At 37.5% G+C, this 24146-nt stretch overlaps 1 protein-coding gene across 1 annotated transcript; it reads left to right on the plus strand.

Moving 5' to 3' along the window:
* Positions 1 to 3605: 3605 nt before the first annotated feature.
* Positions 3606 to 23735, plus strand: LOC104667894 (zinc finger protein 726). Its single transcript, XM_030943024.1, has 4 exons — positions 3606 to 3726; positions 4208 to 4303; positions 21233 to 22789; positions 23517 to 23735. Exons 1-4 carry the CDS (start codon positions 3693 to 3695, stop codon positions 23696 to 23698), a joined length of 1869 nt encoding a protein of 622 aa, XP_030798884.1. The 5' UTR covers positions 3606 to 3692; the 3' UTR covers positions 23699 to 23735.
* The last annotated feature ends 411 nt before the right edge of the window (positions 23736 to 24146 follow it).

Consider the following 24146-nt stretch of genomic DNA (forward strand, 5'->3'; position numbering starts at 1 on the left):
TGAATGTTGGCCTGCCCTACTAGGTTGGGGAAGTTCTCCTGGATGATATCCTGAAGAGTGTTTTCCAACTTGGTTCCATTTTCCCCCTCACTTTCAGGCACCCCAATGAGACGTAGATTTGGTCTTTTTACGTAATCCCATACTTCTTGCAGGCTTTGTTCATTTATTTTTCTTCTTTTTTCTTTTGGTTTCTCTTCTCGCTTCATTTCATTCATTTGATCCTCAATCGCTGATACTCTTTCTTCCAGTTGATCGAGTCGGTTACTGAAGCTTGTGCATTTGTCACGTATTTCTCGTGTCATGGTTTTCATCTCTGTCATTTCGTTTATGATCTTCTCTGCATTGATTAGTCTAGCTGTCAATTCTTCCACTCTTTTTTCAAGATTTTTAGTTTCTTTGCGCTGGGTACGTAATTCCTCCTTTAGCTCTGTGAAGTTTGATGGACTGAAGCCTTCTCTCATCTCGTGAAAGTCATTCTCTGACCAGCTTTGATCCGTTGCTGGCGATGGGCTGCGCTCCTTTGCAGGGGGAGATGCGCTCTTATTTTTTGAATTTCCAGCTTTTCTGCCCTGCTTCTTCCCCATCTTTGTGGTTTTATCTGTCTCTGGTCTTTGATGATGGTGAGGTACTGATGGGGTTTTGGTATAGGTGTCCTTCCTGTTTGATAGTTTTCCTTCTGACAGTCAGAAGGACTGTCTGTTGGTCTGTTGGAGATTGCTTGAGGTCCACTCCAGACCCAGTTTGCCTGGGTATCGGCAGCAGAGGTTGCCAAAGATAGAATATTGCTGAACAGCGAGTGTACCTGTCTGATTCTTCCTTTGGAAGTTTCCTCTCAGGGGTGTACTCCACCCTGTGAGGTGTGGGGTGTCAGACTGCCCCTAGTGGGGGATGTCTCCCAGCTAGGCTACTCAGGGGTCAGGGACCCACCTGAGCAGGCAGTCTGTCCGTTCTCAGATCTCAACCTCCGCGTTGGGAGATCCACGGCTCTCCCCAAAGCTGTCAGACAGAGTCGTTCGCATCTGCACGGGCCCCCACTGCTTCCACTGTTGGTCTTCAGCTGTGCGCTGTCCCCAGAGGTGGAGACTACAGAGACAGGCAGGCTTCCTTGAGCTGCTGTGAGCTCCACCCAGTTCGAGCTTCCCAGGGGCTTTGTTTACCTACTTAAGCCTCAGCAATGGCGGGCGCCCCTCCCCCAGCCTCGCTGCTGCCTTGCGGATAGATCGCCGCAGACTGCTGTGTTAGCAGTGAGGGAGGCTCCGTGGGCGTGGGACCCTCCCGGCCAGGTGTGGGATATATTCTCCTGGTGTGCCTGTCTGCTTAAAGCGCAGTATTGGGGTGGGAGTTACCCGATTTTCCAGGTGTTGTGTGTCTCAGTTCCCCTGGCTAGGAAAACGGATCCCCTTCCCCCTTGCGCTTCCCAGGTGAGGCGATGCCTCGCCCTGCTTCAGCTCTCGCTGGTCAGGCTGCAGCAGCTGACCATTACCGATTGTCTGGCACTCCCTAGTGAGATGACCCCAGTACCTCAGTTGAAAATGCAGAAATCACTGGTCTTCTGTGTCACTCGCGCTGGGAGTTGGAGACTGGAGCTGTTCCTATTCGGCCATCTTGCTCCACCTACTTTATCTTTCTCAGTGAGTTTAGAAGTTTTCTCAGGCATGTGTTTTTATGGCTGAGTGATTTAATACAGATTTCCATCTCGCTTTTAGAACGGTAGCTACCAAGGAAAAAAAGAAAAATCTCTCTTCAATTTCACTGTAGACAATGAATACATTTCCCAAAAGAATGTGGTAGATAATTCGTGAGTTATGTATATTACTGAAAACTTCAGTTCCTTTTGTTAGCAGGATAAAATTTTGACAGTGCATATCTTTATTCTATATCTTTTTTTTGTCTACTACATGATTTTTAATACAAATAATAATACATTTACTGCCTGAAAGGAATACATACTTTTGCTTTTTTTACTGAGGTATAAAATGTAAGCACCTTAAAATGTTCTTTCGTTATATGAACACTGTGCTTGAGTAATTTTGCTGAGTTTTTCTAACAGTTTTAGTTTCAAAAACGAAATAAATAACTCTAACATGGAAATTAAAGCTTAAGCTGCAGGAGGGCTGCCCCTTGTAGGTCATAGGTCTGGTTACCATGAGGAACAAAGGAAAGTAGGGGGGTTTTATTACCTCTAAAGCAGCTTCTCCTTCTTACTGTGGCCTGCCTCCATTGGCTGGAGTTGGACGGCACCATCTGATTGGCTAAACCCAGCTGGCTAACTTGAAAAGTGCAGGAATGCGGTTATATCGGTAGGAAGGCAGGAAGATCAGTTTCAGCGGAAGTAGCCCTTGCGATGGGAGAAGTAATTCACAGAGTGTGTAGCAGATGTGGGATGTGAACCCCATAGATAAGAACTGGGGAAAAGGTTGTTTACCAGGGAAGGGGAAACGGAGAGTAAAGAAGTCATCTTGAAAGCAAGGGAAAAAAGGGCAAGAAACTTAAGCAAGCTAAACTTTTGAAGAAGAATTTCTTACAGTATTCAACATCTATACATTCATTACACGATTAAGAAAATGCTCATTTAAACAAGATGGCATTTATTACCCAGGAAGTTATGAAAAAACTATCAGGAGATACCTGCTTATTAGGGTGCTAAAGAAAGACTACTTAAAATCACTATTAAAAATTGTAGAACATGGAAGATATCTATATCTTGGACTTTCCATAAAAATAATGTTTTCTTATGGTTAAATTCAGACTGTAATTTACTTTCATGGGGCCAATATCTCAGTAGTGATGCTGTGTCCTGGGTGCATCAGCACACTATAGAAACTTGTCCTGGTGCAGTTGATGTTAATAACTCACTCAATAAGCTCTTACAGATTTTTTCTGTATGGAATTATTTTTCTCTTCATCATTAAGTATCTTTTTGCAGCCAATGTGCATAAACCATCACATTTAATTGGCAGCTGCCAGTTTTTTTAGGTATTCTTTGTATTTATCTTTTGTTGGTAAATGAAAGCTCTCATCTTTGTTTACAGACCAGAAAAACTGAAAAAACACAGGCTCTTCCGCTTACTGGATGTTTGACAAAATAGTCTTTTGGGGCCAAAACATTTGCATTACTAGCGAGCTTGATAGAGATTCAGTAACTCAGACTTTATTTCAGACCTCCTGAAAAAATAATCTGTATTAACGAGATGTCCAGTTTATTGTACACATTTAAATTTGAGTGGTACCTTCTAACTCAACATGTTTATTTTGTCTGAAAAATATAAACAGCTATGTCTTTTTCATCTGAAAAATATACACAACTCATTCTGTATTATGTAAATACAGCACTAAAAAATGTATATGTTAGTACATTTTTACACCTTATCATTCAGACAAGTATCATATATACACTGATGCGGATATTATGCCACTCTCTCAGAATTAGAGAATACATTAGAAAATGTTTGTGTTTTGACAATTATTTTATTGGATAATTTCAGTGCCTCTTGTAAGTTAGAATCAGTTCTATTCACTTTCTGATTTTACCTTGAGTCAAATGAAAAATTCTGCCCATAGCCACTTTGTAAATATGTGTGTTTGTGTGTGTTTTCCAGGGACTGTTGACATTTAGGGATGTGGCCATAGAATTCTCTCTGGAGGAGTGGCAGTGCCTGGACATTGCACAGAAGAATTTATATAGGAATGTGATGTTAGAGAACTACAGAAACCTGGCTTTCCTGGGTGAGGATAACTTTAATACAAAATTTTTAATATAAGCTAAAGCTTTTATTTTTCTTTCATAGTGTTTTCTGGTAATTTATGCTTTCATATTTCTGTTTTCAAGAAAATCCTGGGGATTTGTCTGTTTAGAAAAAATTTCTTCAAGATGTTTCATCTTGACCTGAACATTCCTCATTCCTGTGCTGGTCTGTGTCCTTCACTTTAGATTAGTGGTAATTTCAGAAGCTTAGTGGCATAAAGTATTGTTATTCACAGTTGAAAATCTAAGCGCCATTACCAATTTCTGATTCAGTAGTACCAGGCAGTGAAATTAAGTACCTACACAATTAAAATATTCTCTAAATATTTAAAAATTTCTGTTATAAATTAGTATATGGTATAAATTTATTAGAATATTCTATTATATCACTTTTACTTTGCACATTACTTGGTAATTGGAGAATATGAGCCAGATTCATATTAATTATTTTTAATAAAACAGGTATTGCTGTCTCTAAGCCAGACCTCATCATCTGTCTGGAGAAAGAAAAAGAGCCCTGGAATATGAAGCGACATGAGATGGTGGATGAACCCCCAGGTAGGTGAGAGTAAATACAACAGATGACATGGATGAGAGGTCCAACATCAAGAAGAAAGCCAGTCTTTAAAGTGATTTGGAAAGCTGCATTCCAAAGGAAATAAGTTTCTGGGAAGTCTGGAATTTTAAAAAAATTATACTCTCACATAGGGGCATCTTCTGCTTATGCTTATAAAATCTCAAAGAATTCTACTTTCCCTTCAGTGATCTTCCTTAACATTTACAGTGACAGCCAAAGTACTGTTCATGGCATATAAAAGAGCATGCAATCTGACTTTTTCTTGTTTTTGTGGACAGATAGATATTTGCATAATTTTGAGACATTCTATGTTAATTTTTTTTTTTTTTTTTTAATGGAGTTTTGCTTTTGTGGCCCAAGCTGGAGTGCAATGGTGTGATCTCGGCTCAGTGCAACCTCTGCCTCCCGGGTTCAAGTGATTCTCCTGCCTCAGGCTCCTGAGTAGCTGGGGTTGCAGGTGCACGCCACCACACCTGGCTAATTTTTTGTATTTCTATTAGAGACAGAGTTTCATCATGTTGGCCAGGCTGGTCTCAAACTCCTGACCTCAGGTGATCCACCCACTTCAGCCTCCCAAAGTGCTGGGATTACAGGCGGGAGCCACCGTGCCCGGCCTAAACTATTTTTTAAATTCTCTTTTTGCATGAGAGTAGTGGTTTCTGTTTCATTGGGTTTTTTGTTTGTTTGTTTGTTTTTCTGCTCATTTCATCCTGTTTTTTTTCTTTCTTTGTTTCTTTTTTGTTTATTTAATATGACCAATTTTACTTCCTGCAGAAAGGGTACACTCGCCAGCAGTTTTGCCACGAGAGTACACTGAACAAAGGAGACAGGGTCATTTATTTTTTTTTTTTTTTTTTTTTTTTTTTTTTTGAGGCAGAGTCTCGCTCTGTCGCCCAGGCTGGAGTGCAGTGGCTGGATCTCAGCTCACTGCAAGCTCCGCCTCCCGGGTTTACGCCATTCTCCTGCCTCAGCCTCCCAAGCAGCTGGGACTACAAGCGCTCGCCGCCACGCCCGGCTAATTTTTTTGCATTTTTAGTAGAGACAGGGTTTCACCGTGTTAGCCAGGATGGTCTCGATCTCCTGACCTTGTGATCCGCCCGTCTCGGCCTCCCAAAGTGCTGGGATTACAGGCTTGAGCCACCGCGCCCGGCCGACAGGGTCATTTATAACCTGACATGTTCACTTTACGGCTGTGTCCAGTTTCCATTGGCTGGAACAGGCATCCTGTTTTCATTACTATAGTCTTGAAATATAGTTTGGGCTGGGCGTGGTGGCTCACGCCTGTAATCCCAGCATTTTGGGAGGCCAAGGCAGGTGAATCACGAGGTCACGAATTTGAGACCAGCCTGGCCAACATGGTGAAATCCCATCTATACTAAAAATAAAAAAATTAGCTGGGCGCAGTGGTGGGCGCCTGTAATCCCAGCTACTCTGGAGGCAGAGGCAGGAGAATCGCTTGAACCCGGGAGGTGGGGGTTGCAGTGAGGCGAGATCGTGCCAGTGCACTCTAGCCTGGGCAACAGAGTAAGACTCTCTCTCTCTCTCTCTATATGTATAGTTTAAAATTATAAAGTATAATGTCCTTTGCTTTGTTATTTTTCCTTAAGATTGCTTTGGCTATTCAAAATTTATTGTAGTTTCATGTACATTTTAGGATTATATTTTTCATTACTGTAAAAAAAAACTGGAATTTTGATACGGAGTTTATTGAATCTAGAGATCACCTTAGATAATATGGCAGTTTCACAATCCTTATTCTTTCAATAGAAATAAAATAGTTTTAAATTTATTTGTGTCCTCTCTTTTTTTCTTGAGATATCTTTCACTTAAAAGACTTATGAACTCCTTGGTTATATTTGTTCTAAAATTGATTATTGCTATTGTAAATAAGAATGTTTTTCCTCTATTTTATCAGAGATGGTTTTAAGTGTATGGAATGATAACATAATTGTATGTTAATTTCATATTTTGCTAATCAACTGAGTGTATTCATTAGTTTAAACAGGTTTTAATGTATTTTTTTATATATAAGATTACATAATTACAAACAGCGACGTTTTACTTACTGGTTTTCAATTTCAGTGATTAAATTTTCCTTTTGACTATTTCTTCTTTCTCATACTTTCAGTGCTATGTTAAAATAGAAGCACTGACAGTAAGAAACAATAGTTTTGCATTGGTGTCTGTAAATTTGAAGGAGCAAATACCTCTTCACGATTTTATAAACTGGTTTCAGAAACTAAAAATCTGTTTTTGTTGTACCCCCAGGGTGATAGAATGCCCTCTGGGTTTGTAGTGAAGAGGGATTGTAGCTTGGTTTTAAGTCTGCTGGGTTTGCACAAGGGTTCACTTTTAGTTGTCTTCTTAAATGGGGTTTGGATAGTTGTAATTCTCATTTAAATTTTAGACAGAGTGAATATCCTTCAGGACTTTGCTCTGCTGGGCAGACCCAAGGGCAGGTTTCTGCAGTCAGGTCTGTATATGGTGTTTTTTATATCAGGATGTGGATGAGCATGGCTTTCACCCAGTACAAGAGAGGATTTTCCCAGGTCACTTTGGATTTCTACATAGGCAGAACTGGTCACGAACTGTGGCTAAGGGAGCTGGAACTGGAGTCATGGAACTGCTTCAGGGGCCACAGTAAAGGCCAAGGTCTGAGGCCTGCCATCATGGCTATAAATGGAGGTCTTCCTCCAGGCCTCTGGGAGGGCAGCCCCCCCTGCCCTGCTCCCCACCGCTGGCCGCCAAGACTGTGGCTGTGAAGAGTTTGGGATGGTTCCAGAATTAAGTTTAAAATTCTCAGTGGAACCAAGTTAGGTGGAGCACTTTCTTGTCTGTAGCCAAAAACAGTAGTGTGCATGTATTTTGAAGCCCGAACGGGGGCTGCCTCCTAAACAGAATTACCTTGAATCTTGGGCTTTAGCAGAGTTTCACAACTCCTTTCCTGGATCTCAGAGCTCTCTTAAAGGCACTTTTTCTTTTAGATGAGATCTTGCTACATAATCCAGGCAAATCTTAATATTTTGACCTCAAGCAATTCTTCAACTGTAATGTACCATGTAGTTTTCATTACAGGTGTGAACCATGATGCCTCGTTCTCTCACAAAAATATTTTTGTCAGGAATGGGTGACACATTTTCTTGCTGTCAGGGGATAAGCAAATAGGTCACCTTTTTTTTTTTTTATCTTTTTAATGTCACTCTCCATATACATTTTTACGTTCTATTTTCTGCTTCAAATTTGTCTGTAATTTTACATTCTGACATTTAAGGCAATATACTAGAATTTACATGTTGTTCCTGAATTAAATTAGGTAATTAATATGCAAGCAGGCAAAAAGGAATTATAGAATTTTCAACCACTTTTGTCAGCCTATATCTAAATAATAACATAATTTATTCCCCAAATATTTGTTTTATATATGAAGCTCTGACCATATTCTGCTAAATATATATATAATTTAGCAACGTGAGGCTATTCTTTGATTCTAAACTTGGATTACAGTAGTTTTATTTTGTTTTAAAATAGCATATGTTTAAAACATAAAAATGGACATTAGTTTCTTTTAAATGCTTAAATCTATTAAAAGTTTCTCATTATCATCTCCTATTTATGATTGTACTGCATTTTCTCTGACATTTTATTGCCATACAATAGATGCCAGTAATTTTAAATGCCTGCCTTCCATGAATGCACAGTTACAGTCAAACATTGCAGTTATCTAGACAAATTGTTAATGTACATAAATGTTGCCAACTAGATGTAATGAGTAAACATTTCTGTTATTGTGTTGCAGTTCTATATTAGTGTTTTTTGTAGTGTAGTATAAGTTTCCTAACATCAGTTTATTGTGCCTACTGGTTTTACTTATACATTATGTTCTGTATACTTTAATTTAATGTGGAGTTTAATTAAAAGATAAATGAGCCATGTCTATCACAATCAACTTATATATATGTGTGTGTATTTATATCTACAAATATGACCCCAATTTTGGTTATACCTTATATATTCTTTCTTAGCTCTTTTTTTTTTTTTTTTCTGTGAGAGGAAGTTTTACTCTTGTTGCCAAGACAGGAGTGTAATGCACGATCTCAAGTCACCGTAATCTCTGCCTCCCAGGTTCAAGTGATTCTCCTGCCTCAGTCTCCTGAGTAGCTGGGATTACAGGAATGTGTCACCACACCCAGCCAATTTTGTATATATTTTTTTTAGTAGAGATCGTATTTCTCCATGTTGCTCAGTCTGGTCTCGAACTCCTGACCTCAGGTGAAATGCCCACCTTGACCTCTGAAAGTGCTGGGATTACAGGCATGAGCCACCTTGCCTGGCCTCTTAGCTCATTTTCAATGTTGGTTTTATCTTGTCTAAGTGAGTAGCCTTGGAAATAGCCTTATTTTCACCATGTGTTTAATGATGAATATATATTTCCTTTGTGTGAGAATAATTCTTTTGTGATTTGAAGGTAATTTTTTAAAAAGATTTGTAATCCTGTATCTTGCCAGTTTTTTTAAAAAATATTGTTTTAAAAACACGTAACATATAATTTAGCTTCTTCAGTCTATTTAAATGTACATGTCAGGGCCAGGCATGGTGGTGGCTCACATCTGTAAAACCAGGACTCTGAGAGGCCGGGACAGGAGGATTGCTTGAGCCCAAAAGATTGAGACCAACCTGGACAAAATATGGAGTCACCCTCTCTACAAATATTTTTTTCTAAGAAATAGCAAGGCATGGTGGTGTGCACCTGTGGTCCCAGCTACTTGAGAGTTTGAGGGTCAGGATTACTTGACCCTGGGAGCGTGAGGCTGCAGTGAGCCATAACTGTCCCATTGTACTCAAACTTAGGTGACAGATTGAGACCCTGTCTTAAAAAAAAAAAAAAAAAAATATATATATATATATATATATGTATTTCAGGCATGTCATGTATATTGACATTGTTATGCAAAAGACTTCTTGAAATTTTACATCTTGTAAAACTAAAACTCAGTATCCATTAAATAACATTTACCCATTTTGTGCTCTCTTTAGCCCTTGAGAAACACCCTTCCACTTTCTGTTTTTACAAGTGTGACTATCTTATATATTTCATATAAGTGAAATCGTAACATCCATCATTTCGTTAATGGTTTATTTCAGTTGGCATAATATTCTCAGAGTGTATCTTTAAATGTGAGAAGATTTCTTTTTCAAGGCTGAATAATATTCCATTGTATCAAATATGTCTTCAAGGTCCTATGTTAGGTATTTTAGATATAGAAACATAAATTGAATCACTGGATTTAATAATTTATTTTTAATTATTTGAAGTACATTTATAGTATTATAAAATAATGGGTGTACCTTTGTTTTCCACCAACAATCAACCCAACTAACTTTTGTATTTTTAGTAGAGACAGGGTTTCATCATGTTGGTCAGGCTGGTCTCAAACTCCTGACCTCGGAATTCTCCCACCTCGGCCTCCCAAAGTGCTGGGATTACAGGCTTGAGCCACCATGCCCAGCCAAGGGTTTTATTTTTATTGCATCATCAACAGATTTGGTGTTTTCAAAAAATTGTTACTGGCAATTTAAATGAGTGTGAGGGGATTTTGTTTTTCATTATGATGTTTATGCATTTCCCTACAAATTAGTTTTGAGTGTCCTTTCAAATGTTTTGATGAAAATTTATTTCAATTTGTCTATTTCTAAATAAAGTTATTCAACTTTATTGTTCAGTTTTTTTTTTTTTTTTTTGGGAGACGAAGTCTTGCTCTGTCGCCCAGGCTGAAGTGCAATGGTGACATCTCCGCTCCCTGCGACCCCTGCCTCCCGGATTCAAGCGATTCTCCTGCCTCAGCCTCATGAGTAGCTGAAATAACAGGTGCGTGCCACCACGCCTGGCTAATTTTTATATTTTTAGTAGAGATGGAGTTTCACCATGTTGGTCAGGACGGTCTGGAACACCTGACCTCATGATCCGCCTGCTTCTGCCTTTCAATGTGCTGGGATTATAGGTGTGAGCCACCGCACCCAGCTATTGTTCAGTTTTAAAAGTTGTTTGTAGTTTTTGAATATTGACTCCTATCACATGTAATTTATAAATATTTTCACCCATTTTCTAGGAGGCATTATCCCTCTTTTAAATATTTATATGTGCAGAAATGTTGAAGTGTAGTGTAGTTAAATTTTTGTTTTTTCTTTGATGCTCACGCATTTAATTTTGTATCTAAGAAAATGGCGCCAAGACTAATGTTGTGTTTTCCCTATATATTTTAAAGAAATTAAGAAGTTATCCAGTCAGGCGTGGTGGCTCATACCTGTAATCCCAGCGCTTTGAGAGACTGAGGTGGGCCGATCATAAGACAGGAGTTCGAAACAATCCTGGCCAACATGGTGAAACCCCATCTCTACTAAAAATACAAAAAAATTAGCCAAGCGTGGTGGTGTGCATGTAATCCCAGCAACTTGGGAGGTTGAGGCGGGAGAATCACTTGAACCCAGGAGGCAGAGGTTGCAGTGAGCTGAGACCACACCACTGCACTCCAGCCTGGGCTGCTCTCCAGCCTGGGCAACAGAGTGAGACTCTGTCTCCAAAAAAAAAATGTTATCTTCCTATGTCTAATTAAAAGATTTTTCACATGTGGTATAGGTCAGTAATCGAACTTCATTTTATCAGTATGGATATTCAGCTTTCAACATAATTTTTTGAAAAGATTATCTTTTTTCTATTGTGTGCTCATATCAGTTTTGTGGGAGATTATTTGGCCTTATACAGAAGGGTTCATTTCTGGGCTGTCTATTCTGTTGTTTCATCTGTCTTTGTGTCAGTACCACATTGTTTTTGTTATTGTTGCTTTTAATATGTTTCAAAATCAGAAAATGTAATGTCTCTTTGTTGTTTTTTATGGGTGTTTGGCTATAGTTCACAATAAAATGTTAACATTTTAAACAGTATTTCCTTAAAAAACTCCTATTTGGATTTATATAAAAATTACTATTATTATTTTTTGAGATGGAGTCTCACTCTGTCGCCCAGACTGGAGTGCGGTGGTGGGATCTCAGCTTACTGCAACCTCCGCCTGCCAGGTTCAAGCAATTCTTCTGTCTCAACCTCCAGTGTAGCTGGGATTACACGCCCAGCTAATTTTTTTGTATTTTTAGTAGAGACAGGGTTTCACTGTGTTGCCCAGGCTGGTTTCGAATTCCTGAGTTCAGGCAATCCACCTGCCTCAGCCTCCCAAAGTGCTAGGATTACAGGCGTGAGCCAATTCACCCAGCCATAAAAATTATATTGAATGTGTCTACCACTGTAGGTTGTATTGACATTTTGAAAAATTAATGTTTTTTTGATTCCTGAGCAAACATATGTTGAAGAGTGTGTTTTATTTTCATATATTTTTGGATTTTTTTTAGTTTTCCTTTTAATTTCTAGTTTAATTCAGTTTTGGTCAGACAACACAAAGTGTGTAATTTTGGTCTTCTTAAATTTATTTATTATTGTTGTTGTGTTTGTTGTGGTTTTTGTTAGGAGACAGCATCTTACTCTGTCACCCAGGCCAGAGTGTACTGCCATGATTTTGGGTTACTGCAGCCTCAGCCTACCAGGTTCAAGTGATCTTTCCACCTCAGTGTCTCATGTAGTTGGGACTACAAACATGAAGTACCATATCTGAGTAATTCTTTGATTGTTTGTAGGGATAGAGTCTCACCATGTTGCCCAGGCTGGCCTCAAACTTTTGACTCCAAGTAATCCTCCCAGCTTGGTCTCTCTAAGTGTTGGGATTATAGGCATGAGCTACACCACCAAGCTGGCATTCTTAAATTTAATAAAACTTACTATGTGTCCTAACATAATACACCAGGTGCAAATAAGAATATCATGTATTCTCTTGCTTTTGACTGGAAAGTTTTGTACTCATCTGTTAAACCTAATTGGTCTATAATATGGTTTTGATGTTCATGTCCTCCAAACCTTATGATTAAATGTAATTTTTAATGTTGGATGTGAGACCTGGTGGGAGGTATTTGGGTCATGGGGGCAAAGTCCTCATAAATAGCTTGGCACCATCCTCTCAGTAATCAAAATGTTTACACTCCATTAATTCAAATGAAAGCAGGTTTATTAGAAGAACCTGGCTCCTTCATCTCATACTTGCTCTGTCTCTCATCATGTAATATGTACGGTTACTCTTCATCTTCAACCATGACTCTAAGCTTTGTGACATTCTCACCAGAAGCAGATGCTGGCACACACTTTTTCTACAGTCTGCTAAATTGTGAGCCAAATAAATATTATTTCTTTATAAGTTATCCACTCTCCGATATTCATCTATATGCAAAATAATTGATACAGTCTATAACGTTGTCTAGGTTTTCTGTTTTCTTATTTTTTGTTTAATGTGAATTTTCTATTATGGAAAATGGGGTCTTGATGTCTACAATTATTATTTTGCTATGTATTTCTTGCTTTACTTTTGTCAATATTTGCTTTATATATTTTGGAACCCTGATATACATAGATAGATAGATAGATAGATAGATAGATAGATAGATAGATAGATAGATAGAAATAATAGTTACATATTTGTGATAAATCAACCCATATTACCAATATATACTATCAATGTTTGTCTCACGTTAGCACTTGACTTAAAACATGTCTAATACCTAATTGTAGTTACTATTTTCATAAAATACAGGTTTTTTTTTCACTATGTAATTTTCAGCCTATTTGACTCAATGCTAAAATGAGTCCCTTGTAGGTGGCATATTGTTTGCTTTTTCTTAAGCCACTAAAGCATTTTATTTTTTCTTTTTATAATTTCTTTTATTTACTTGTTTATTCATTTATTTTTGAGATAGGTCCCACTCTGTCAGCCAGGCTGGTTTGCAGTGTTGTGATCATGGCTTACAGCAGCCTCAACCTCAGAAGATTCTCTCGTTTCAGCCTCTCAGGTAGCTGGGTTACAAGTGTGTAGCATCACACTCAGCTGGGTTTTTTGTATTTATGGTTGAGACGGAGTTTGGCCACATTGCCGAGGCTGGTCTCAAATTTCTGAGACCCAGTGATCAGCCCACCTTAACCTCCCAAAGTCCTGAGATTACATTTGTTTCTATTAAGTAGTTTAATTAATTTATATTTAAAATTATTTATTAAAAATGAAGTTACTACTTTTATTGTTACTGTTTTGTGTGTTCCTCAGTGGTAGTTTTTTATATGTTGGTTTATTGCCTTAAATTTCATTTTAATTGTGTAGTGATGTGCTTCAATTGTTTTTTACATCTCATTTTGCATAGTTTCTATAAATATTATCTTCATAATCATCTTGTGTATTAGTCAGTTTTTATGCTGTTGATAAAGACATACCTGAGATTGGGCAATTTAGAAAACAAAGAGGTTTGTTGGACTTACAGTTTTGTCTGACTGGGGAGACTTCACAATCATGGTGGAAGGTGAAAGGCATGTCTCATCTGGTGGCAGACGAGAGAGAGCTTGTGCAGGAAAACTCTGTCTTATAAAGCCTTCAGATTTCATGAAACTTATTCACTATCATGAGACCAGCACAGAAAAGACCTGCCCCCATGATTCAATTACCTTCCACCACATCCCTCCCACAACATGTGGGAATTAAAGATGTGTCTTGGGTTGGGATATGGCCAAACCATATCATCTTTAAAAATGGAATTTACATGAAACATCTTAAAATTAAAATAATATATTTCTCTCATGACAACTTCAATTGAATATAAAGATTATACCTCTATATTTTTCAGTTTGTCATTAATATTAAAAATTATTTCATATTGTGTATTTATTAACATTTATGCAGGTTTTTATTTTGTTTTAAATATTTTACAGAATAGCTTTAAGAGTTATATGCATCGTCTTTATGATAGTAAAAATTTCTATATTTGTCTGTATATTTACATTTAATAGAGAGCTTTATGTTATATATGGTTTTATGATGCTGTCCAGTAGTGTTTTATTTTTAAACCAAATTGACTTTTTTTTTTTTTTTTTTTTTTTTTTGAGGTGGAGTCTCGCTCTGTCACCCAGGCTGGAGTGCAGTGGCCAGATCTCAGCTCACTGCAAGCTTCGCCTCCTGGGTTCACGCCATTCTCCTGCCTCAGCCTCCCGAGTAGCTGGGACTACAGGCGCCGCCACCTCGCCCGGCTAGTTTTTGTATTTTTAGTAGAGACGGGGTTTCACCGTGTTAGCCAGGATGGTCTCGATCTCCTGACCTCGTGATCTGCCCGTCTCGGCCTCCCAAAGTGCTGGGATTACAGGCTTGAGCCACCGCGCCCGGCCAAAATTGACTCATTTTAACAATTCTTATTGTTATATGTAGAGTCTCACTGTATTACTCAGGCTGACCTGAAACTCCTGGCCTCTAGTGTTCTGACAGCCTTGGCCTCCTAAAACTGTAAAATTACTGGCATGAGCCACGGTGTCTGGCCACCATGTACCATTTTTTTTTGGTAGAACTGTGCTACTGGTGATGAACACCCTCATCTTTTATTTTGGATTTTTTTTATTTTCATCTTTTAAAGAGAAATAACTTTAAATCAAATACTATTGGTTAGAAATATTTTTTTCCTTTTATTACATCAAAATTTGGGAAGTTCTCACCTTTTTTTATCTTCAAGTAATCTCTGTGTTATTTTTTTTCCATATTCTTCTTCTGAGATTTTCTTAGTTAATATATTAATACAGTTGATGGTATCTAATAACTTTTACATTCCATGTTTTAATTTTGTTTTGGAATTTTATATTTTTATGTTACATATTTTAGGGTACGCCATCACACATCCATTAATTGTGTTTTGATTTTTTAGTATATATTATAATTATGCATGCCAATATTTAACTTTATACAATGTAAGACTTTGTGGAGCAAAATCATATATGAATTGGCCATATGTCTTTTTCTAATAGAATTATCTCTGTTTGTTTGCCTGTATAAATGTTATCCTTATATATTTTTTAATAACATGTGTATTTGTTGTGTGAGTTTGTTGTGAATGTTTTTCTAATCCTGTGTAGATGAGAAGTCATACAATTCTTGTAATTTCTACATCCTATTTATTTGTGAATCTATATAATTTTTGTGAGGTAGAAACACTTGGATTTGAATATAATTTAAAACAATCATAATTCTGTATCTCTTTTAGGTATTATTGTTTATTTTTACTTGTCCAAAAAACACAACAAAATTTACCACAAAATATTTTAAATATTCAGTTTAGTCATATTAGTTACTTTGACTGTCATGCAACATATTACTAAAATGTTTTTCTCTTGCAAAGCTAAATCTTCATACATATTAAACAACTACCAATTTTTCTTTCTTTTTTTCTTTTTTTGAGATGGAGTCTTGCTCTGTCACCCTTGCTGGAGTGCAGTGGTGCGATCTCAGCTCACTGCAACCTCCACCTCCCATGTTCAAGCAATTTTAGTGCCTCAGCGTTCTGAGTAGCTGGGATTACAGGTGTCCACCGCCATGCCTGGCTAATTTTTACATTTTTAGTACACCTGGGGTTTTGCCATGTTGGCCAGGCTGGTTTCAAACCCCTGACCTTAGGTGATACACCTGCCTCGGCCTCCCAAAGTGCTGAGATTACAGATGTGAGCCACCATGCCTGGCCCCAATTTTTTCTGTTTTATGGCACTTTGCAAAAACCACTCTGTTCTTTGTTTCTAAGAGTGTAACTCCTTCATATATCTCATACAATCTCTGTCTTTTTGTGGCTGGCTCATTTCATTTTGCATAATGCCATTAAGATTTATATTTATAGTTCGTAGAATATTTCCTGCTTTTTGAATACTGAGTTATATTCTAGAATTTGTTTTTTCTTTTTTTTTTAGACAGAGTTTCACTCTTGTTGCCCAGGCTGGAGTGAGTGCAATGGCACGATCTCGGCTCACCGCAACCTCTGCATCCTAGGTTCAAGCGATTCTACCGCCTCAGCCCTCCAAGTACGTGGGATTACAGGCATGTGCCTCCACACCTTGCTAATTTTGTATTTTTAGTAGAGATGACATTTCTCCATGTTAGTCAGGCTGGTCTCGATCTCCTGATCTCAGGTGATCCGCTTGCCTCAGCCTCACAAAGAGCTGGGATTACAGGCATGAGCTGCTGTGCCTGGCCTCAGAATTTTTATATTTTCTACTGAATTATTTAGTGAAAGAAATTTGCATTGCTTTCATCTATTAGCTTACAGTAAAAATGCTGCTATAATTAGGAGTATATAAATGACTGCTTATATGATAATCTATGTAAAAGTTTATATGCATGCTGCATTCTAGTTTATAGTCTACTTATTTACCTTTATGCTCATACCAAATTGTTTTAATTCTGTAGCTTTGTAGTGTGTTTTGAATTAAGAACTTTAATGCCTCCAGCATTTTGTTTTTAAGTTTCCTGGGTACTTTATTATCTCTTGAGCTTCTATATACTTTTGGGGTTGCTGTTTCTGTTTCTTCAAAAATGCAATGAGGAATTTGGAAAACATTGCGTTAAATATGTAGATTGCATTGAGCAGGATGGACCTCTTCACAATTTAACCATTTCAATCTCTGCATAAGAGCACACTCAGTAGTGTGTTGTTTAATTTCTGTGTATTTGTAAATTTTTCAGTTTTTTTCTCTTGTCGTTGTACACTCATTCCATTTTGGTCATAGAAAGTAGTTCATAAAATTTTACTTTTAAAATTTTGAAGGCTGGGTGCCATGGCTCACACCTGTAATCACAGCACTTTGGGAGGCCGAAGCAGGTGGATCACCTGAGGTTGGCAGTTTGAGACAGCCTGACCAACATGGAGAAACCCTGTCTCTACTAAAAATACAAAATTAGCCAGGCGTGGTTGCACATGCCTATAATCCCAGCTACTCGGGAGGCTGAGGCAGGAGAATAGCTTGAACCTGGGAGGCAGAGGTTGTGGTGAGCCTAGATCATGCCATTGCACTCCAGCCTGGGCAACAAGAGCAAAACTCCACCTCAAAATAAATAAATAAATAAAAATAAAAATTTTGGTAGGATTTCCTTTTTGGCCTAAGATGTGGTCTATCAAGGAAAACATGAGCTATTGAGAAGGGTGTGTATTCTGATGTTGTTAAGGAGTGTTCTCCATAGCTTTGTTTGGAATAATTGTTTTATACAACCTTTAAGTAGTCTGTTCCCTTGTTAACATTCTTTCTTGTTTTAGTTTTTGTTACAGAAAGTGTATTATTAAAATATCTTCATCTAATTATATTGCTTTCTTTGTGTTTCTTCCTTTCTACTAATTTGCGTTACATATTTGGAACCCTAATGTGAGACACACACACACGCGCGTGCACACACACACACACACACACACACACACACACAGATTTCTCATAAATTTCCAGTGAATTAATCTATTGTTTTTTGATGTCCTTCTTTGTTTCTTTGGAGTTTCGATGTCAAGTATATTTTATAAAATATTATGCTTTTTGACTTAAGATGTAGCTTGTGTATGATTATTTTGACTGTTTCTGCTCTCATTTGATTAATGTTTGCATGGAATGTCTACTTCCATCCTGCCACTTCCAATCTATTTTAATCATTAGATTTATTCTATTTATTTTGTTTTTTTGAAACAGAGTTTCACTCTTTTACCCAGGCAGGAGTGCAGTGGCGTAATCTCCGCTTACTGCAGACTCCGCCTTCTGGTTTCAAGTGATTTTTCTGCTTTAGCCTTTCGAATAACTAAGATTTCAGGTGCCCGCCACCACACCCTGCTAATTTTTGTATTTTTAATAGAGACAGGCTTTCACCATGTTGGCCAGGCTGGTCTTGAACCCTTGACCTTGTCATCCATCTTTCTCAACCTCCCGAAGTGCTGGGATTACAGACGTGAGCAACCGCACCCAGCCTTAAAATTAGATCTCAGCTGACTCTTGTAAAAAGGCAAATTGTATCTTGGCTTTTTAAAATGTTTTGATCTATTTATTGAAAGTATGTCTCAATTTAAAAGTTAATTTTCTATATATTTAAATCATTTTCTGAAAGAAACACTGTTACTTTATTAAGCATTTTATTTGATTTTTGCGTCTGTGTCTCTCATTTATTCTTCTTCCATTGTTGTGTCTTTTTGAAGATTGTATTTATATGCTTTCATTGTTTTCTTTTCTCTTTTTTTTCTTTTTTTTTTTTTTTTTTTGAGGTGGAGTTTCACTCTTGTTGTCCAAGATGGAGTGCAGTGGCATGATCTCAGCTCACCACAACCTCCACCTCCCGGATTCAAGTGATTCTTTTGCCTCAGCCTCCCGAGTAGCTAGTATTACAGGCATGTGCCACCACACCTGGCTAATTTGGTATTTTTAGTAGAGACGGCGTTTCTCCATGTTGATCAGGCTAGTCTTGAACTCCTGACCTTGGGTGATCCACCCACCTCAGCCTCCCAAAGTGCTATAATTACACGTGTGAGACACTACACCCAGCCTTTTTTGTGTATTTATAGAAATATTTTTGTGGTACCTTGGGCATTACATATAACCTCTAAAAGATACAAAATTAATCTGGCAAAAAAATAAATGAACTTAAGTTGCATACAATTTTTTTTTTTTTTTTTTTTTTTTTTTTTTTTTTTTTTTTTTTTTTTTTTTTTTTTTGAGACGGAGTCTCACTCTCTCACCCAGGCTGGAGTATAGTGTGTATCTCGACTTACTACAATCTTTGCCTCCCAGGTTGAAGTGATTCTTCTGCCTCAGCCTCCTGAGTAGCTGGGAATACAGGCATGTGCCACTATGCCCGGCTAATTTTTCCTTTTTTTTTTTTTTTTGAGACTGAGTCTCGCTCTGTTGCCCAAGCTGGAGTGCAGTGGCCGGATCTCAGCTCACTGAAAGCTCCACTTCCCAGGTTCACACCATTCTCCTGCCTCAGCCTCCCGAGTAGCTGGGACTACAGGCGCCCGCCACCTCGCCCGGCTAGTTTTTTGTACTTTTTAGTAGAGACAGGGTTTCACCGTGTTAGCCAGGATGGTCTCGATCTCCTGACCTTGTGATCCGCCTGCCTCGGCCTCCCAAAGTGCTGGGATTACAGGCTTGAGCCACCGCACCCGACCAATTTTTCCTTTTTTAGTATAGATGGGATTTCACCATGTTGGCCAAGGTGGTCTCGATCTCTTGACCTCATGATCCACCCACCTCGACCTCCCAAAGTGCTGGGATTACAGGCATGAGCAATTATACCCAGCCTGTTTTGTGTATTTGTGGTACATTGGTGATTACATATAACCTGTAAAAAATACAATAATATATTTTAATCTGGCAAAAAAAAAAAAACTTAAGCTGTATAAAAAAATTCTTTTTTATTACATCATCTCTAAAACTTGTCATTTATGTTGCTATTTATATCTTTTATGTTGTATATTCATTAACAGATGTTTATAATGATTTCTCTGCTTTTATCTTTGAAATTTCAGAGAATAATTAAAAATGTTTTCTGCACCACTAGGATAATGCTAAGAAATTCTACTTTTGTGTATTTGCATATATATTTGTTGAGCTTCTTTTTTTTTGTTTGTTTCTTTTCTTTGTTTTTTTGTTTGAGACAGAGTCTGGCTGTGTTGCCCAGGCTGGAGTGCAGTGGCAGTGGAGCGTTCTTGGCTCAGTACAAGCTCAGCCTCCCAGGTTCACGCCATTTTCGTGCCTCAGCCTCCCGAGTAGCTGGGACTACAGGCACCCACCACCACGCCCGGCTAATTTTTTTGTATTGTTTTAGTAGAGATGGGGTTTCACCATGTTAGCCAGGATGGTCTCGATCTCCTGACCTCATGATCTGCCTGCCTTGGCCTACCAAAGTGTTGGGATTACAGGCGTGAGCCACCGCCCCCTAGCCAAAACCTCAACAGAGCTCCTTTATTTTTACATCATTTTTTTCTAACTTTTAGGATCTTTTAGTTTCCTTTTGTATTTTTTACATCCACAGTTTCTTTTTTTTTTTTTTTGAAATGTTAAATATTTTTGTTCTCGTCCTCATTTTTCTGATTTTCCATACTTGTGTCTATTCTTGTTTTAATCAGTGTTCAATTTATTAACAATTCTTAAAATTAATGTATAAATCTTAGATAAATTTTTATGTTTCAGAAAATTTTATGATATTTTTGGTGGGATGATACTGCCCTATTTTGTATATATTGTAAGCTTTCAGTTTTTTACATTAAAAAAACTACCTGTCAAAATTTTTATAATGTAGCTCCTGGCATAGTCTGAAAACAATTATCTTGGCTCATGATTTTGGGAGTTTTTCAGACATATTCTTAGGACTTGTGTTGCCTGAAATTTTGTGTTTAGTTTTTAGTTAGAGTTTATTCATGTTACTTTGTAGGAGTCAGTAATCACTTGCTACACTTGTTCCTTTTCTGTGGTACTGCAGTCTGGCTGCTGCTGGAACATTTTTCTTTGATCTCAGCAGACTCAAACTCTCATTCCAAAGTATACCACCGTTTCTGTCAGCACTTTATGTCATGAGAGACAGAAAACAGTGTCAGGAAAAGCCCCTAAAAGCCAGAAATGACAATGAATGTGCCAGTATCTTACCTTTCTTTCAAAACAGAAATCAAGAGTTTGCGATTTACTTTTAAAGACACTATGTTATAGTAGGAAACAGGAAAAGCTGTGTTGGGTAAATTTAGACTTTTCTTTTTCTTCTATGTGGTTTTTTGCATTGTGCTCATCTGGAACACTGCACACACTTAACTGATTTATAAATTTCCCACAGATGTATTTTGGTTTGTATGTTTTTCTTACATTTAAATGTCTGTGAAAGAATTAGGGTCTGTGGTATTTTTGCAAAACCATCTTGTTTGTGTAGGTTGTATAATTTTATAGGTAAAAATTTTTAAACTATATTTATGTCAGTATAGTAAGTGGAGTAAATTATTTTAATTTCTTTTTCCAGGTATATGTCCTCATTTTGCTCAAGATATTTGGCCAGAGCAGGGCATGGAAGATTCTTTTCAAAAAGTAATACTAAGAAGATTTGAAAAATGTGGACCTGAGAACTTACAGTTAAGAAAAGGTTGTAAAAGTGTGGATGAGTATAAGGTACACAAAGAAGGCTATAATGGACTTAACCAGTGTTTCACAACTACCCAGGGCAAAGTATCTCAATGTGGTAAATATTTGAAAGTCTTTTATAAATTTATAAATTTAAACAGATACAAGATAAGACATACTAGAAAGAAACCTTACAAATGTAAAAATTGTGTCAAATCATTTTGCATGCGTTCACACAAAACCCACCATAAAAGCATTTATACTACAGAGAAGTCATACAAATGTAAAGAATGTGGAAAAACCTTTAATTGGTCCTCAACCCTTCCTAATCATAAGAAAACTCATACTGAAGAAAAGCCCTACAAATGTGAAGAATATGGCAGAGCTTTTAATCGATCCTCAAATTATGCTACACGTAAGATAACTCATACTGGAGAGAAACCTTACAAGTGTGAAGAATGTGGCAAAGCATTTAGCCAATCCTCAATGCTAACCATACATAAGAGGATACACACTGGAGAGAAACCCTGCAAATGTGAAGAATGTGGCAAAGCATTTAGCCAACCCTCAGCCTTAACCATACATAAAAGGATGCACATTGGAGAGAAACCCTACAAATGTGAAGAATGTGGCAAAGCATTTGTATGGTCCTCAACCCTAACTAGACATAAGAGGCTGCACACGGGAGAGAAACCCTACAAATGTGAAGAATGTCCCAAAGCTTTTAGCCAGTTTGGACACCTTACTACACATAGGATAATTCATGCTGGAGAGAAACCCTACAAATGTGAAGAATGTGGTAAAGCATTTATATGGCCCTCAACCCTAACTAAACATAAAAGAATTCACACTGGAGAGAAACCCTACAAATGTGAAGAATGTGGCAAAGCTTTTCATCGATCCTCAAATCTTACTAAACATAAGATAATTCATACTGGAGAGAAGCCTTACAAGTGTGAAGAATGTGGCAAAGCATTTATATGGTCCTCAAACCTTACTGAACATAAGAAAATTCATACTAGAGAGAAAGCCTACAAATGTGAAGAATGTGGTAAAGCATTTAGCCGATCCTCAGCCCTAAATACACATAAGAGAATGCACACTGGAGAGAAACCCTACACATGTGAAGAATGTGGCAAAGCTTTTAGCCAATCCTCAACCCTTACTGCACATAAGATAATTCATACTGGAGAGAAACCCTACAAATGTGAAGAATGTGGCAAAGCTTTCATACTGTCCTCCACCCTATCTAAACATAAGAGGATTCACACTGGAGAGAAACCCTACAAATGTGAAGAATGTGGCAAAGCTTTCAGTCAATCCTCAAATCTTAGTACACATAAGATAATTCATACCGGAGAGAAACCTTACAAGTGTGAAGAATGTGGCAAAGCATTTAATCGATCCTCAAATCTTGCTACGCATAAGATAATTCATACTGGAGAGAAACCTTACAAGTGTGACGAATGTGGCAAATCATTTATCTGGTCCTCAACCCTTTTTAAGCATAAGAGAATTCATACTTGAGAGAAATCTTAAAAAGGGTAAAGAATGTGGGAAAGCATTTGTAAGTTTCTCAACCCTTACTGAACATGAGATAATTCATACTAGAGAGAAACCTTACAAATGTGAAGAATGTGGCAAAGCATGTATATGGTCCTTAACGCTAAACATAAGAGGATGCACACTGGAGAGAAACCCTACAAATGTGAAGAATGTGAAAAAGCTTTTAATCCTCAAATCTTGATAAACATTAGATAATTCACACTGGAGAGGAACCTTACAAATGTGAAGAATGTGGGAAAGCTTTTAATCGATTCTCAAATCTTACTGCACATAAGATAATTCATACTGTAAATAAACCCTACAGATGTGAAGAATGTGGCAAAGCATATAGTCCTCACCCCTAAATAGACTTAAGAGGATGCAAATTGGAGAGAAACCTTGCAAATGTGAAGACTGTGGCAAAGCCTTTAAATGTTCCTCAACTCTTACTAAACATAATTCATACTGAAGAGAAACCCTAGAAATGTGAAAAATGTGGCAAAGCCTTTTAGCAGTCTTCAATCCTGAGTAACCATAAGAGAATTCAAACTGGAGAGAAACCCTGCAAATCTGAAGAAATGTGGGAAATCTTTTAACCTATCTTCAACCTTTATTAAACATAAGGTAATTTCATACTGGAGTAAAACCCTACAAATGTGAAGAATGTGGCAAAGTGTTTTTCTGGCCCTCAGCCCTAACTAAACATAAGAAAATTCATGTTGGACAGCAACCCTACAAATGGGAAAAAATTGGCAAAGCCTTTAACCAATCCTTACATCTTACTACAGATAACCCATGTTGGAGAGAAATCTTACAAGTGTGAATAATATGGAAAGCCTAAAAAAGTCCTCAATTCTTAATAGATACAAGATTATTCATACTGAAGACAAACTCTGCAGATCTGAAAGATGTGCCAATGCTTTTGACAGCACCTCAAACTTTTCTAAACAAAGAAAATCATGCTCCTGACAAATCCTAGAAATGTGAAGAATGTGACAAAGACTTTAAATGATTGTCAGCAATTGATTGTGGGTAAGATAATTCATACTGGAAAAAACTACCACTGTGAACAATGTGGCCAAGCTTCTAAACAATGCTTACAGCTTATTGCACCGGAAGGCATTTATATTTGAAAACAAATGTACGAATATAGACAAAGTAAAAAAACCATTAATACCTGCTCACATCTTACTCAAAATCAGAGTTCATACTAAATAAAAGCATTAAAAGTCTAATTACCATCAAAAGATAAGAACATATGTCTTTAAAGT

Source organism: Rhinopithecus roxellana, chromosome 12 (assembly GCF_007565055.1).
Source record: "Rhinopithecus roxellana isolate Shanxi Qingling chromosome 12, ASM756505v1, whole genome shotgun sequence".
In the NCBI taxonomy this organism is placed as follows: domain Eukaryota; kingdom Metazoa; phylum Chordata; class Mammalia; order Primates; family Cercopithecidae; genus Rhinopithecus; species Rhinopithecus roxellana.